Source organism: Triturus cristatus, chromosome 11, assembly GCF_964204655.1.
Source record: "Triturus cristatus chromosome 11, aTriCri1.1, whole genome shotgun sequence".
NCBI classification, from domain to species: Eukaryota; Metazoa; Chordata; class Amphibia; order Caudata; family Salamandridae; genus Triturus; species Triturus cristatus.
This window is the reverse complement of record NC_140594.1, coordinates 121,728,017-121,744,813: the sequence shown is the minus strand read 5'-3', so window position 1 is coordinate 121,744,813 and position 16,797 is coordinate 121,728,017. Positions and strand designations below refer to the sequence as shown.

Genomic DNA, 16,797 nt, shown 5'->3' with positions numbered 1-16,797 from the left:
GGGCAGGTGCTGTCCGGTACTGAGTACCCGCAATTCTTCAATTTGAAACGGAGAATACCTGCTCTTCTCTGCACTGCTGCCATACATTCAGTGCGAGAGTACCTGCACTTCTCTGCCCTGCTGCCATACGTTCAGTGCGAGAGTACCTGCACTTCTCTGCACTGCTGCCATACGTTCAGTGCGAGAGATCCGACCCTTCTCTGCACTGCTGCTATACGTTCAGTGCGAGTTCACCGGCACTTCTCTGCACTGCTGCCATACGATCAGTGCGAGAGTACCGGCACTTCTCTGCACTGCTGCCATACGTTCAGTGCGAGAGTTCCTGCACTTCTCTGCACTGCTGCCATATGTTGAATGCGAGAGTGCCGGCACTTCTCTGCACTGCTGCCATATGTTCAATGGGAGAGTACAGGCACCTCTCAGGTGCAATCAGATACTACTTTGGATAGTGAGTGCCTGCACTTCTGTATACACATTTAAAGTAGTGGTGTTGTGTACATTCTGTCATCCATGCACAACAAACTAAGTGTGCTCAGAAGAGTTTCAAGGACCACTCCGGGGTATAAGGCGCTATGCAAATGCTACTGTTCAATAGAATACATTGATGTGATATCACCAAAATGTATAAAAGTGCAATAAATGAGCTTGGGCGTCTAGGCGCTGTAGTCTTGCTATGCCACTCGGTAAGAACTGGTAATAGAAGCTTCCCGTGAACATTAGGAGCTCGAATAATGTCACAGGCCTCGCGATACTATATGTAGGACCCCAGACCATCACGGTGCTCTGAGGAGGCAGAAAATGTTGATGCATCCTTGTCGAACCAAGGTGTGGGACTGGTGTTAGCTTCCCGGGCCCAAATTATCCACTGGGTGCAATGTCTCGGTTTACTGTGGGGCGCACACTTAATTCAATGTGCCGGGTGCAGACCACGACAGCACAGTATGCCCCCCGCCTCCCCCGGATTTGAGATAAAGGATCGCCCTGTGGATACTTTGATACTTTTAGGGAGAGCTGATTCCAAGAGGGTATTGGTAATCATGCATTAATTGCCTTTTTAAAAAGGATAAGTGAACATACCTGCAATGTTTGACTTGTTAAACGTCTCAGAGCTTCCAATTTTATAGATAAGTGTGAGAAAATGCTTGTCCTTCTTGGGTGGGCCCCAGTTAATTTTATTTTGTGCACAAGGTGGCACGACATTAAACATCTTGTAGGCCAGTGCATTAGACACGGTCCTTCATGCAACACTGCACGGATAAACCTCATAGTCAGCTGCTTTGATGTTTCAACAACTCTTTCAATTGTCAGGCAGAAACCTGCATCAGATCACACCGAACCAAGCAGCTGCACTGCACCCAACTCAGCAGAGGGATGACATCTAATCCATACCACTGTCACCCAAACTCCACTCTCATCCAAGAACAGGGTGCACACAAACAAGGAACCGAACACAGCGACAGCAACACACATACACACTCAGCGCAACCTTTCCCCATCACTGGCAACCAGCTACACCACACAGAAACACATCAGAGTTTAATACACATTATCGCAACTTTAACACCTGAAAACACACCCAACACAACATTTACAAACACCTAAAAATCACGGATGTGCGGAATATGTGGCAGCCATACTGCTGCTTACTGCACCAGGGCCTAAGAGATACCTCACTAACACAACTGGTCTTCCCACATACATCCGTGATGAGCAACAGAGAAGCAGCAAGAACTGTAGCTTGTAAGGAGACATCCTTATGGCACCTTCAAAAACACCTTACAAAAACGACACACTTCTCGACACAGGTCAGGCACTGCACCCTGGCAGTGATACCTCTGACCACCAGGCACCCGGCATGTTACCGACCAAGGGAATGCGTAAACAGTGGTAAAACCCTACGTCCGCCCTTGTCTAACACTACAACCGTAGAGCCGCAATGATATGGCCATCAAACTTAAGCAACACAGTTGGTCCCTTTTCATCTGAATCCTTTGCCCAACATCACGAGTAAGAATGTCTCATAAAACACATCGTCACAGGATGATCTACATACTGGTCAGCAATGGAAAGAAACCTGAAAATTGTATGGAACTGCGCTTACAGCTCTAAGAGGCCATACGTGTGGCAGTCTAGAATCAGGAGGGATCGCGTCAACCAGACCGGAGGAGGTATCGCCATCGTACACAAAAGCACCGTTCGCATCTCGACTGACTCCATCGACGCATTCAACGCCGCCGAGCACCTGCACTTCCAGATTCACACCGACCCCAAGACTACCCTCAGAGGCACCCTCATCTACAGACCCCCGGGACCTCGCACACAATTCTGAGAAGACATCACGGACTTCATCAGCCCACACGCCCTCCCATCCACCGACTACATCCTCCTCGGGGACCTCAACTTCCACCTGGAGAACAACAAGGACCGCAACACCACCGCCCTGCTGGACAACCTCGCCAACCTCGGACTCAAGCAACTGGTCAACACCCCCACCCACTACGCTGGCCACACGTTCGATCCCGTCTTCTCATCCAGCAAGCACATCACCTTCAACCACTCCACCGGACTTCACTGAACTGACCACAACTGCGTCCACTTCAGCTTCAGAAAGAACGCGGTCCGCCACCACCCGAAGCAGGCTCCCCACAGAAACTTGAGCAAGATCACCGCCGACCAGCTCGCCACCTCCCTCAGCCACAATCCACCAGTCAGGACAACGGACCCCAACGCAGCAGCCCGCAACCTCACGCAGTGGCTGACCTCCTGTGCCGATGACCTCGCCCCACTGAAGAACCCACTCACCAGGCCCAGAAGCAAGAAGGCCCCCTGGTTCACCAACGAACTCAAGGACTCCAAAAAGGCCTGCCGCACCCTCGAGAAGGCCTGGCTCCTCGACAAAACCACCGACAACATGACCGCCCTCAAACACGCCACCCGCAGACATCACCAGCTCATCCGCACCACCAAGAAGAAATCTCTGAAGGAACGACTGGACAACAACGCCCATGACAGCAAGGAGCTCTTCAACATCGTCAAGGAATTCTCCAACCCCAGCACCGGCAACAACGACATCACTCCTTCACAGGACCTCTGCGACTCCCTCGCCTCGTACTTCCACCGCAAGATTGCCGACATCCACAACAGTTTTGGCGCACCACCCCCGCACCCATTGGTCGAACCTGCGCAACTCGCCGCCACCCTCCAGACATGGACCGAGGTGACCACCGAAGACACGGGCCGCATGATGAACACCATCCACTCCGGATCTCCGACCGACCCATGCCCCCACCATGTCTTCAACAAGGCAGACTCCACCATCGCACCCCACCTCCGAGACATCATCAACACCTCCGTCGACACAGCCACCTTCCCGGAGAGCTGGAAGCATGCCGAGCTCAGCGCCCTGCTGAAGAAACCAACAGCGGACCCGACCGACCTCAAGAACTTCCGCCCCATCTCGCTCCTTCCTTTCCCTGCCAAAGTCATCGAGAAGGTCGTCAACAAGCAACTGGCCGCCTTTCTCGAGACGAACGGATCCCTCGACCCATCACAGTCCAGATTCAGAGCCAACCACAACACCGAGACCGCCCTCATCGCAGCCACCGACGACATCCGAGCCCTGCTCGACAACGGAGAAACAGCGGCACTCATCCTCCTAGACCTCTCCGCAGCATTTGACACTGTCTGCCACCGTACCCTAGTCCAACGCCTCAACAACACCGGCATCCAAGGGAAGGCTCTGGAATGGATCACCTCATACCTCACCAACAGAACACAGAGAGTACGCCTCCCTCCGTTCTGTTCTAAGGCCACCGAAGTCATCTGCGGCGTCCCGCAAGGATCGTCGCTCAGCCCCACCCTCTTCAAAGTCTACATGAAACCCCTCGCTGCCATCACACGCCAACACAACCTCAACATCATCTCCTACGCCGACGACACCCAGCTCATCCTCTCCCTCACCAGAGACCCCGACACCGCCAAAGCCAGCCTACACGAAGGGATGAAAGACGTCGCCGAATGGATGAACATCAGCCGCCTGAAACTGAACACAGACAAGACAGAAGTCCTCATCCTTGGACCATCACCCTCCGCATGGGACGACTCCTGGTGGGCCCCGGCCCTAGGCACTGCACCCAAGCCAACGGACCACGCACGCAACCTAGGCTTCATCCTGGACTCCTCCCTATCGATGTCCAGACAGGTCAACGCCGTCTCCTCATCATGCTTCCACACCCTCCACATGCTCCGCAAGATCTTCCGATGGATCCCGACCGAAACCAGGAGGACGGTCACCCAGGCCCTCGTCACCAGCCGACTAGACTACGGAAACACCCTCTACGCCGGAACCACAGCCAAGCTGCAGAAAAGACTCCAGCGTATCCAGAACGCCTCCGCCCGACTCATCCTGGACGTCCCCCGACGCAGCCACATCTCGAGCCACCTGAGAGACCTGCACTGGCTCCCTGTCAACAAGAGAATCACGTTCAGACTCCTCACCCACGCACACAAATCCCTCCACGACCGGGGTCCAAGGTACCTCAACAACCGCCTGACCTTCTACACGCCCACCCGCCAGCTACGATCCGCGTACCTCGCCCTCGCCGCCGTCCCTCGCATCCAGAGAGCTACCGCCGGAGGAAGATCCTTCTCCTACCTGGCGGCTAAGACATGGAACTCCCTGCCCATCCACCTGCGGCTGACCCAGGACCACCTCGCCTACAGGAAACAGCTCAAGACCTGGCTATTCGAGCAGTAGCAGACCCCCTCCCCCAAGCGCCTTGAGACCCTTCCGGGTGAGTAGCGCGCGATACAAATTCCATGATTGATTGATTGATTGATCTATGCACTATACAAATGGTTATCACGTAACATAACCCCTGTCAGGTCTTTTCAGTATTCCTTGGCATCATTGGGACTACATAGGCATGTGATAGGTGAAGCCTACGTGTTCCCTCTACTCAGCAGTACGCCTGAGTACTGGGTCTACGAAAGAAAGCTCATGAGAGGTGGTGCACACGCTGAGACACAGTGAGCACTAGGTCGACAGTCAACAGTGAACACATGCCAGACTTAGTACTTTGAAAAAGAAAATAAGCGTTAATAACATCTTACGATTGTCACACAGTGAATTGAAATGAATGATAACGCCTAAGGTTCTAGCCTTAAGCACTGCAGTCACATTGTCACAGATTGTCTGTTTTTTAGCTCGAGCCTGGGCAGCGCATGCACTGCTCTGTGAGGCATGCTGTATTCGAGTATAGACTTGAAGCTCCGCCCATATTTTCCATTGGCTTGTGTCATTGCCCTTTATAAATGCTGGCTTCTGATTCATTAATAGGCTTGCTAGTCCCTCCTTAGTCCCCTCTTGTCTTAATTGGTAACCTCCCATGAAGACCGGCCCTTTTACTTCTGTTGTTACACAGTATGTCTTATTTAGTCTGGAAGCACTATTTTCTTTAATGAGTTTCTCCTACTGTAGGCACGACATGCTTTCCTGCAACATTCAGCGCGCAGTGCACGCTTTCACTTTCCAAGCAGCCCGGGACAATGGAGGCCGCTTATTTGAAATTAAATAGGTCTCGCATTTACAAGAGTTTGATCTATTGCATTGTAAATGACAATGCCTTTCATTTATGTGTTCATTATCAAAACAGATCAATAAAAGGCGTTGTCATATACAATGCCAATAGCTTAAACTCTCGCGAATGCGAGACCTATTGCATTGCAAATGCTTGTTAGAATGTTCTGTGGCTTCATGAAATTTCGTGGTTGTCACTAGTGGCATGCCATGCTGACTAGATGAGAGGTCCAAGTCATGAGCAATCTTCGGACGTGGAGGTGGATGATGAGTTTTCTTTATTATCAGGGTCACAGCGGTGTTCTAAAGCTTGGCGGGCTGCACTGAAGAAGCTACACACACATGCAATTCTTTCAATACCTGTAAGTGGTGACTAGAAGTGCTACCTTTGACCTGAGTATCCTTGACAGATAGGTTTGAAGCTCGTCTTGCAGAGAGATTGGGCTTACAGACAGCGTACCAGTCAGCGATTCAGGGGCTTTAAAAAAGATGCATTGAGGGACCCTGTAGAAAAGGAAAATGTAACTCAGAGTCCTGGGTGTATGAAAAGATAATGAATGAACTTGTTTATCTGGTTTAAGACAAGAGCCAATTGACCCTGAACTTAGGAGGACACCAGAGACAAGCCAATGCTAATGAGCATCTCCATTGGGAACACATGAGGTACATCAAACTCTAGACCATACAAATACCAAAAGCATGCAAGGGCCTACAAGCGCATCAGAAGCTCACTCTAATGTCAACATGACAGCACTTCACACTGTACAACAATGCATGTATGCATGTAGGGCGGGGTTACAAATTTCCATTGTTGGTAGTGCTGTTTCTCTCCAGACAACATCCAACAGCACACCATCTTAACTTTTATTATGCATTGTAATGTCCACAGGCAAACAAAGCAGATGCCGTCTCCTTAGATGCGGGCGATGTTTACACAGCTGTGAAGCTGTACGATCTTGTGGTGGTGGCCAAGGAAGTCTACGAGGAAGGTGGGTGTTTTCAGGGCCACTGTTAATATACACACGTCTTAGGGAGTCCCGCAAGGTCTTGGGGAAGATCTCCAAGCTGCATTCTGTACCATCCTTGATACCCTTGTGCAGTCCCTGAGATGAGGGTTGATAGGAAATGATCCCAGACGGCTCCTGCTCATCTCTTGCATTATGTAGCCAAAGCCCAATATGAACATACAAGTTAGGATAGTAAGCACTACGCAGTCCTTGTGCCTTCCTATGCCTAGAATCCCATGACTTGGCACTGAATCCATCTGTAGCAAAAAGTAAGACTTATATAAAGAGTGAAGAACATTTACACCTATAGATAAGTTAGATCTTTTGGCTAATACATACATTTATGACCACTTCATGCATAATGTACACAGTGTGTGTATTGCATGCATAATTGTATTCTATTCATGTACATTGTGGCTATCTCCAATATTCCTATCCATATAATTGCTCAATGTGCTGTACTACGCACATTACTGTATGGAAGTACATTAATTCCAAAACATATTTTGTTTTTCATTTCTTTGGTTGTATACATTTATTTGCCCTTCTTGTGTCCCTTGCTGTGTGGATGTCAGGACTTTACTCTACTTTCTGCTCGTTGTGTGTAACTGAAGTTCCCAAACAAGTGAAGCAAGGACATGTCTAACCCTTGGGGAACACCAATGTACAATGAGAACTTGCAGTTCATGCCCTTGGCCAGCCCTCTGCTTCTTCTCTCGGTACCCCGAGGTAAGAATGCCCAGTTGGAAAATATGCATAGGGATTAGATCAACATGTTTCGCTTACATTACGCACAGGTAGACGCACTTCCGTACATAGGTTTTATTTTTGGAAATCACAGATGGTTTATGCATGCATCCATCATGACATTTGGTATTGCATATCTTTCCCTCCTCCTCCTCCCCCCTAGTGCCTATAGTTTATTGATCTTTTTTTAAAGTACCCTGGAGCCTGTGAGCCAAAAATTGATGAATTATTTCCCATTTTATGCTGTTTTCAGAAATAAAATGTATAGGGTGGTGTTTCCACGAAGCCACCATGATGTCGCCTCTGGCCAAGTGAGTTTGGGCAAATTATGAGGGTGTCTATGGGGCGACAACTTCAGACCAGGAGAGATACCTTCAGCCATAGATGAAACTGTCCTTAGATTCCAAGCTGGTCCCTAAGGGTGGGCAGGAGTCGAAGAGCAAGATTGTGGAAGGTACAACACCTTCAGGCCATAATGTAAGGATATTCAAACTGGTGAAGGAAGATAGTTAAAGAAAAGAGATTGGTCGAGATGTGAGCGGAGGAACCGCGATCAGTGAAGCCCAGCTTCCCATGTGGAAAGAGTGACTAGCCAACAAAACGGTTCTGTCATCAATGCGGGGATGTAGTAGGAAGTGGTATTGTATGATTTCAGATGTAACAGTGGACAGAAGAAGGTTTTGATGCCTTTTGAAACTGAAGCTGTTAGGATACACCTTGATAAAGGCCCTCAAAGACAAAGCTCTTGGTGAATGAGTGTACGCTACACCAATGGACAGCTGGCTCAGGTGACCAAGTAGCATGAGACTTTCCTTTCAGAGTCGGGTGGAGCTTTAGGGTTGCGACCCAAATTTGGCACTGGCCGTAATATCTACGGACCACAGAAAGCAAGTCCTTGGTGGACACTGCTGGTGGGAGCATAAGGATAGTTGGAATTATAAAATAAAACCAAAGATTTAGAGGAGAAGACTCAAGTGTACATGTCCAGGTTTTCAAAAGTAGATTTCAATACTGGAACTAGTCTGTTGCGAAGTGCCCCAGTTTTATCAGATAAGGGAACTGAAGAACAGGGAAATACACTTGATTTGCTAAAGATGACCCGATTAATGGGAAGCCAGAATTAGAACTTGGGTCTTCAATATCCACAATGAAACCATTCGACAACATCTCACAGTGGGGGTCAGTGAAGAAGCTAATGGGAGCTAAGTCTTTTATGCATCTTATTTCTAGGAAGGAAACTACGCAGGCAGTTACAAAGAATTAGTAGCCCACTCCCAGATTGGATTTATTTGCCCACCACCAACTCTTTGAATCACTACAGGCCCAAGTCCTGCATTTCAGTGGCATCATGTGCCAATCTCTCTATATATATATTTTTTTTTCAGAATAGCTTTGAGAATCCTCTTGTGTTGGATGGAGTGAAGGGGTGACTTGGTCATTGCTTATATTCTAGTGAATTCTCCATTAATAGGTAATCTGCACCTAGGATGCGGATAGTTTGCTATTAGTAAATAACAATTTGCCCCTTGTCTCCTTCGAACACCATTCAATCAGTCAATCAATCAATAATTTATAAAGCGCAGCTCATCACCCCTGAGGGTATCTGGGTGCTGAGGTTTCACTTTCTTTCCTCAGTCAAAGAGCCAGGTCTTGAGTCCCCTTCTGAAATCTGCCAGGGAGCGTGATGTTCGTAGGTGGATGGGTAGGTCGTTTCAGACCTTGACGGCAAGGTTGGAGAAGGAACGACCTCCGCTGTAGCTTTGACGGTTGCGGGGGGTGTGTGTGTGAGGGCCAGGGTGGCAAAACGTAGGTGTCTGGTGGATTGGTGGAATCTCAGACGGTGGTTGATGTATGCTGGTCCCTGGTCATTTAGGGACTTCTAGGTGTGTATCAGAATCTTTAACTGGCCTCTCTTCTGGAGAGGGAGCCAATGGAGTTTCCTGAGGTGGGGGGGCGATGTGGTTCCTTTTGGGGAGTTTGAGGACAAGATGGGCTGCTGCGTTCTGTATGGTTTGGAGTCTCTTGAGGAGTTGGGTGTTGATGCCTGTGTCAACAAATTCTCTTTCTCTCCTTCCACCACCAGGCAGCTGTGTGTTGGCCGTGGCTGTCGCGAAGAAGGGAACCCTAAATATTCAGAGGCTCAGAGGAGTGCGAAGTTGCCACAATGGTGCCAAGTGGACGTCGGGCTGGAATATTCCTTTAGGATTCCTGCTGGCAAATAACTATATTTACTGGAACAAGGAGCAGCCACTGAGCAAAGGTGGGTGGGTGTGTGTGAGATTGAGCCCCATGGAGAGGTAGAGCTAAGGGGGTACATGTGCAACCCGAGAAAGGAAAAAAAGAAAAAATACTGGACAATAGAGAGAAGAGCGAGATAAGAGAATGAAGAAGAAAGAAGGACAGAGAGACGAGTGAAAGGGACTGAGGAGAGACTGAGCAGAGATGGAGGCAAGACAGACAAAGAGAGGAAATCAGAGAGAGAAAGAGAGGATAATGTGTTTGTGAAAGAGAGTAAAAAGCACATAAGACAGTGAGAAAAAAGAAATAGATGGTGGAAGAGTCACGAACAGAGAGCAGACAAAGAAAGATGGAGCTATATTAGACAGAGAGAAACGAGAGAGAGAGGGGAAGAGAGAAATGGAGAGAGAGGGAGACAGAACGACAGAGAGGAGAAAAAAGATTGAGAGAAAGAAAATAGAGTAAGAGAAGAAGCAAGGGAGATGGGACAGTGACGGAGGCAGTGAAAGAAAGAAGAGAGGGTGAGAGGACAATCTGAAAGAGAGGAGTTGTGCATCCATTCAGGTGTCACACTCAAAAGAGGTGTGTGCAAAGCCATCTTCCCAGATGCAGAGTGTGTGTGTGTTCAGGCGTAACACTCACAATGGGTGTGCTTGAAACCCTCTGCAGCAGATGCAGAGTGTGCCTGCATTCAGGCGTCACCCTCAAAAGGGGTGTGCGTGAAGACCTCTGCTGCAGTTGCAGAATGTGCATGCATTCAGGCGTCACACTCAGAAAGACTGTGCATGAAGCTGGCTGCCACAGACGCGGCGTGTGCATGTGTTAAGGCGTCACACTCCCGAAGGGGTGTGCGTGAAGCCCTCTTCTGCAGATACGGAGGGTGTGTGTGTTCAGGTGTTACACTCAGAAGGGGTGTGTGTGAAGCCCTCTGCGGCAGATGCGGTGTGTGCGCGCTTAGCCTTCTCACTCAGAAGGGGTATGCATGAAATCCTCCGCGGCAGACGCGGAGTGTGCATGCGTTCCGGTGTCACACTCAAAATTAGTGTGTAGGTAGTTCCCTGACGTAGACGAAGGGTGTGCATAAGTTCTGGCATAACACTCAGAAAGACTGTGCATGAAGCCGTCTAATGCAGGCACGGAGTATGCATGCTGTAGTGTCTTGCAAGTTAACACTGACAGAACCCTTTTGGCACCTGATGACTCAATAGAGCTATGACGTAATTAATAGAGTTTATTGCAATGGAAGGATTCTTTAGAATGTTGAGTTTGCAGTTACATGCAGACGAATAAAGACGTTTGATACTAAACTGCATGTGTGGTATAGTCATTTACGGGTACCCCACCTGGGAAGATGCTACAAATGACGATAAGATAGGGGATAAGTAACCCTAAGATTGACAGTGCTCTCTCACAGAGTTTGCCATGGTGCAGGCAAACTGCTCATACGTGCCACATTTGCAGTCATCAAATTACAGAATCGAAGCTGAAGGCATGTGGAGTCAAAGCGCAGTTGCTGCCCCTGTGAAGCAGTTGACAATGAAAGCATTTACAGAGAATTTACACGTTGTTGGTTCAGTACCTGTTGGTCAGGCGGTACTTAAAGGTACCGTGCTACTACGCAACATAGAGTTATACATAGTACTGTCCGATAACGCTACAATTACAAATGCTGCCAGCCAGAGATCAACCTGTCAAAAATTATAAAGCGACAGCCATGCGCAAAATAATGCTGCAATTACAAGTGCTGTGAGGCAGACATCACCCTGGGGTAATCAAGAACCGCCAGAAGCAGAGTGGCCAGATACAAGACAATGGTTGGCTGCTTACTAGAAGTAATTAAAGAGTCTTCGTACCGCAGCACTGGGCACAGTTGCCCAAGGAGAAATGCCTGGGGTTGTGCTTATAGAGCTGTCCATACCTGAAGAGCCTGGGGTTGTGCTTATAGAGCTGTCCATACCTGAAGAGGCGAACCTCAAAGCCGCTGAGTGGGGCTCAGAACAACTCCACAGTTCTTGAAGAGTGAAAGTCAGCGAGGGCTTCGGAATAGTGGCAGGATGCTGTTCCGATGGAGACCAAGAAGAAAATCCTGTTTCCAGTTATTATCAAGAATGATCCAAAGGCCAGTATGTCACAAGGGCACAGAGAGAATGAGATAGAAACAGTGGCCGGAAGACGTCCATGTCCTACCTCATTAAGTTCCACTCTGGTCTACAATGCTGCTGCTTCCTTGAAACCACCATTATCATTTCATACCACCAAAAAGCAAAATATTTGTGACTGATGTACTACGTGGATATAGACATTTGAAGATTTCATTGATGCACTTGAAGAGAATTATAACAAAAAGATTAGCAAATACCTCATAAATCTTGCTGGTGATGGCGTAAAGGAAGTCATAATGAAAATGCCATTAACTGACAAAGAAATCGCATACTGTCAGAATAGAGAAACCTTGAATGTCAAGTTCAATCCAATGGCAAAGATTGACTATGAAAGATATAGTTTCAGTAAAGAATGACAGTAAGTTGGCGAAACCATCGATGGATTTGTAGAAACAGTTAACACACTCATCAAACACTGTAAATTCAATAAAGTTCATGATGAAGCCATACATCTCAGGGTCATTGATGGATACTTCTCTGATTTATGCAGACGGCAAATGCTGAGAGAAACTCTGAGTCTTGAACGAGTGTTAATGGCTGCTAGAGCTGAGGTGCGTGCCGATCGACAAGCTGCAGACATGAAGGCCAGAGGTGCTAAGACTGAATAAGTCATGAGTGTGGAAAGCAAGTCAAAGCAAAAGACTGAAAGACACAAGATGATGTCTACATGTAAAAAGAAGTTATGTTTTAGATGTGGATTTTTGTTTCCACACGAATACGGATGTCCCGCCATTGGACAGATATGTAAGTGCTGTGGGAAGAAGAACCATTTTGTGACGGTGTACAAAGCAAAGGGAAAAACAAGTGTGTTATAGCGCGAAGACAGTATGGCTGCCGGAGCGTTCCAGAAGCAATGTTTGACGCATGCACCCACAAGGCCCAGCGAAGACGTCGGGTACGACAAATCAACACTGAGTGAAGTAGATTGTTATCTAAATCCTCGTCAAACAGCTCCTCCATATCAGTGAAGTAGCGGTATGCATATGCGTTGACATGCATCAGGTAAACAAGGCAATTGAATGAGGACGACATCCAGGTCCACACATTGCTGACATGATAACGCAACTGAATGGTGAAAAAGTCTTCTCTCGCCTTGATTTAAATATAGTTTATCATTAGTTGGAACTTGAAGAAGATTGCAGGTACATCCCAACCTTTTCTACACGCGTTAGTCTTTTGTATTGAAACAGGCCAAGATTTAGATCTTGGCGGATCTGGTATCACCATCACATTTCCGAGAGCTTCACCACCCGCCTACCTGGTGGTCTGCCCGTTCTATTTAGATATTTTGGCGGGTCTATGGACTAAAGACTGTCTGAGTGCTGCTGTCCCTACCGGAATGTTCCTCCCACATCGACAGCGCATAGGCAAAAGCAGCTGTTGGAGGGAGTCCACCAGGATTACCACATGTGCCTTTCTATCGGGGAAACTGTGGCGGGGATACCACCAAACTTGAGTTGGTGGAATCGAAGGAAATAAGGTAGAGACTTACACTGTTTCCCACTTTGATTTTCATCTTTAACCCCATTGTTCAGGTCCTTCCTGTGCTGCTACTACTTGATCACAACGCTAATCAACTCCGTTGTCGGCGGGATACAATGTGAGCCTCTTTTCCACTTGTCTTACTATGAATCATGTTAACATTTGCTTGAGCCCCGCGTATTTGAACATTGCTCTTGCATGCAAATATTTTCTTATGTGTAATGCATTAGTGTTAATTTTACAACTTTTCAAGGTAAAATGAACACACCCGTATTGACACTTAAAAAATATTTTTGCCATTGTGGTAATTGTGGTTGTTGTGTTTGGGGTGCCTGTGGGTGTATATTCAATAGTGTATATATGTTGTGTGTGTACTATGCTATATGTAAAAAAAAAAGGCATAACACATTACCTACATATATTTTTGAAGCAAACACAACACATATGTGTAGCGACACATTAGTGAGTAGTACTTACCAGTCTCCACTCCACCAGGGACACACTCCATCAGGAATCCACCGCTAGGACAATGCCAGCACAATTGGGTAATCTAAATAGGCTCAGCGCTAACCCGCTGGCCTGACGCTGAAAAAGTACTGTTAGCCAGCAGAGGAGTCTGCCGCGTCAATGAAGGTGCGCTGTTTACACAATGGAAAACAGTCTGTTGATGTGGACGGTGGTTCAGCCAGCCCACATCTAAATACGGAGGGCGAGACTCCCTCAGCACAACATAGTACTTGTAACTGCCGCCACAGGGGGATTTAAATCAGGCCCTGCGTTTGGGTGTGTCATTCGCTGCAAAACTGTATCAAGACGTTTATCGTGGTATCATACAGCCTGTCATTAATGCGTTCAATTACAGCGATGACATATTGGTTTTCGGAGCTACACAAAAAGAACATGATAAAGGTCTTACACAAGTATGTTATTTACTTGTCGAAGCAGATTTGACTTTGAATGCAGACAAATGTGCGTTCCATAAGACAAAGCTAAAATTCTTTGGCCATACCTTTTCTGATGGGGGTATGACACCGGATCCTGCTAAAGTACAAGCACAGTCAAATGCTGATCCCCCCCAAGATGTTTCCGTGGTGTGTTCATTTCTAGGCATGGTCAGCTACTGTTCTAGATATATACAAGACTTTGCCACTGTAAGTGCTCAATTGAGAGAGTTGACAAAAAAGAATGTTTCATTTCATTGGTCCCATGAATGTGAAAACAGTTTTAAGAAAATCAAACAAGCCATTGAGAATGCTACTGAAACTGATTGTTTCAATCCGAAACTTCATACAGAGGTTGTCATTGACGCTAGCCCAGTGGGGTTAGGGACTATCCTTGCACAGCACAGTGGACACCCGAATGCTCAAAGGCATATTGTGGCGTATGCAAGTTGGAGTTTGTTCCCACCAGAACATGCTTACAACCTGAAAAAGAAAGTTTATCCGTGGTACGGGTGTGAACACTTCGATGTATTCCTGTACAGAAGGCTTTAACACTAGTAACGGATCATCAAGCTGTGCTAACAATGTTTGGCAATCCAAAGTCCTTGATGAACGTTGAGGACTCTGGCTACAAGAGTACAACTATAACATTGTGCATCATCCAGGAAAGAATAAGAACCCTGCTGACTACTTTTCCAGAGTGCCCTTTCAAGGTCAAGGCACTCCATCCAAGTCAGCTGAAGCTTATATCAACTTCATCATAGAATTAAACACACCAGGTCCATTTTGTTAGGCCAGATTACCACTGCCCCGAGCCAGGATAGTGACATGCTAAAGTTGAAAGATATAATTACACATCAGTTGTGGAACCAACACACTCGACCTCTCACCAGTGAGGGTGAATATCAAAAATACAGAAATGTCAAAGTTGAACTGTCCACAACTCAAGAGTGTGTTATATTGTGAGGGTAGAGAATCTTGATTCCAGAGAGTCTGCGGCAGTAAATGATTGAAGTGGCCCATGAAGGGCATAGGGGAATCGTTGGCACAAAACAAGCTCTCCGAGACTGAGTCTGTTTTCCATAGCTCAACAAGCGAGTTGAGAATGAATTAAAGGCCTGTCATCTATGCAACTGCCTATCTACAAAAGTTACTCAACACACCCTAAACATGTCAGAACTCCCGAAGCAGTCCTGTGAGAAAATAGCCATTCCCTTTTTCAGTCCACTCGACAATGGACATCACGTGATTATACTTGTGATTACCATTAATTGAGGATGTCTCATTTACCTCTCAAGAACGAGTCATTGAGAAACTGAATAACATCTTTGCGACATAAGGTGTTTCAGCCATACTCAACTCTGACAGTGGCCTGCCTTTTAATAACCGGGAGTTCAAAGACTTCTTAGAGAATCTGGGTATAAAGCATCAAAAGAGCACTCCTCTGCGGCCGCAGGACAACGGACTGCGTGAGAGATTTATGAGCACACTAAAGAAAGCTGTGCAGCGTGCTACACTTGAGAAGCTCAATTTACAAACTGTGTTAAACTATACATTTCAAGCTTATTGTTCAACACCTCATTCGACCACCGGTGAAAGGCCGGCAACATTGATGTTCGGTAGAGCAATGACAACTAAGAAACCCCAGTGAAACAATCAGAAAGAAAGAGATGAGAATGCAACTCATACAAGGGACTTAGTTCAGAAACAAAAGATGAAAACATATGCTGACTGAAGACAACATGCGAAAAACATCATTTTCTAGAGAGAAAACAGAGTGCTCGCACTGCAGACGAGGAAAAGAAAACGTGATGCTTTCTTTGATGCAGAACCTTTCCAAGTGGTGTTAACCAAAGGAGACATGGTGCCTGCCCAGCACTCTGGGAAGTCTATTACCAGAGACTCTTCTCCCTTTCGGCTTTTGATTCTTAGTTCACTAGATCTCCATGATGAAGGAGAGACTGATTCTGAAGCACCAGTGACTGCAGCTGCTGATGCCTTGCAGATCTTGATCATGATGGGGACAGGTCTCAACTTTGAACGACATGTTCAGGTCGAACAATTACAGCGCCAATGAGATTAGTTGAAGAGATTTAAATGTGTATATGTGTATATCTTTTGTAAAATTGGTAAGTTTTTGTTTAACGGGGGGATGTAGTATCTTGTGAGTTAACAATGGCAATGGCTCCCGATGAACTCTGTAGAGCTATGACGTAATGAATAGAATGTTTTGCAGTGAAGGCTGCTTTAGAATGTTGAGTTTGCAGTTACTCGCAGACAAATGAAGATGTGTGATACTAAGCTCCCTGTGTGGCGTAGTCATTTATGGGTACCCCGGCTGGGAAGACGCTGCATGTGCGTTCAGGTGTCCCACTCCTGAAGGGGTGTGCGTGAAGCCCTCTGACGCAGATATGGGGTGCACGGGCATTCATCGGTCATACTCAGAAGAGGTGTGTGTGAAGCCCTGTACCACAGCTACGGAGTGTGTGTGCTTCAGGTGCCAAAGAGCTTCATTTGTTTCCATCTGCTGTGTCTATGGATATAAATGTCACTAGCAGATTTAGCCAAAATATTTGCATGGCTCTGAATATGACAAGAGTGTGGGATTTGGATGCTGGGTGTGTGTTGATTGTGTACTAACA

At 47.1% G+C, this 16,797-nt stretch overlaps 1 protein-coding gene and 1 long non-coding RNA gene across 4 annotated transcripts in view; one reads left to right on the top strand and one right to left on the bottom strand.

Annotated features, from left to right (window-relative positions):
- LOC146783470 (serotransferrin-2-like) overlaps positions 1–16,797 on the top strand; it is a 157,512-nt gene that overhangs the window by 51,613 nt on the left and 89,102 nt on the right. Inside the window, exons 3-4 of the mRNA XM_085634023.1 lie at positions 6,468–6,567; positions 9,416–9,592. Coding sequence (XP_085490149.1) covers positions 6,468–6,567; positions 9,416–9,592 — 277 coding nt within the window. The remainder of the gene's footprint in view (positions 1–6,467; positions 6,568–9,415; positions 9,593–16,797) is intronic.
- The window catches only part of LOC146783471 (uncharacterized), a 55,078-nt gene that overhangs the window by 26,205 nt on the left and 12,076 nt on the right, over positions 1–16,797 (bottom strand). Inside the window, exon 3 of one of the 3 annotated variants that reach the window (XR_014970564.1) lies at positions 5,837–6,842. The exons of 1 other annotated variant lie outside the window; for it this stretch is intronic. This is a non-coding gene — a long non-coding RNA (uncharacterized LOC146783471). Of the gene's footprint in view, positions 1–5,836; positions 6,843–16,797 lie in introns of those variants that run through there. One more of the 3 variants, XR_014970566.1, reaches the window with a different exon arrangement.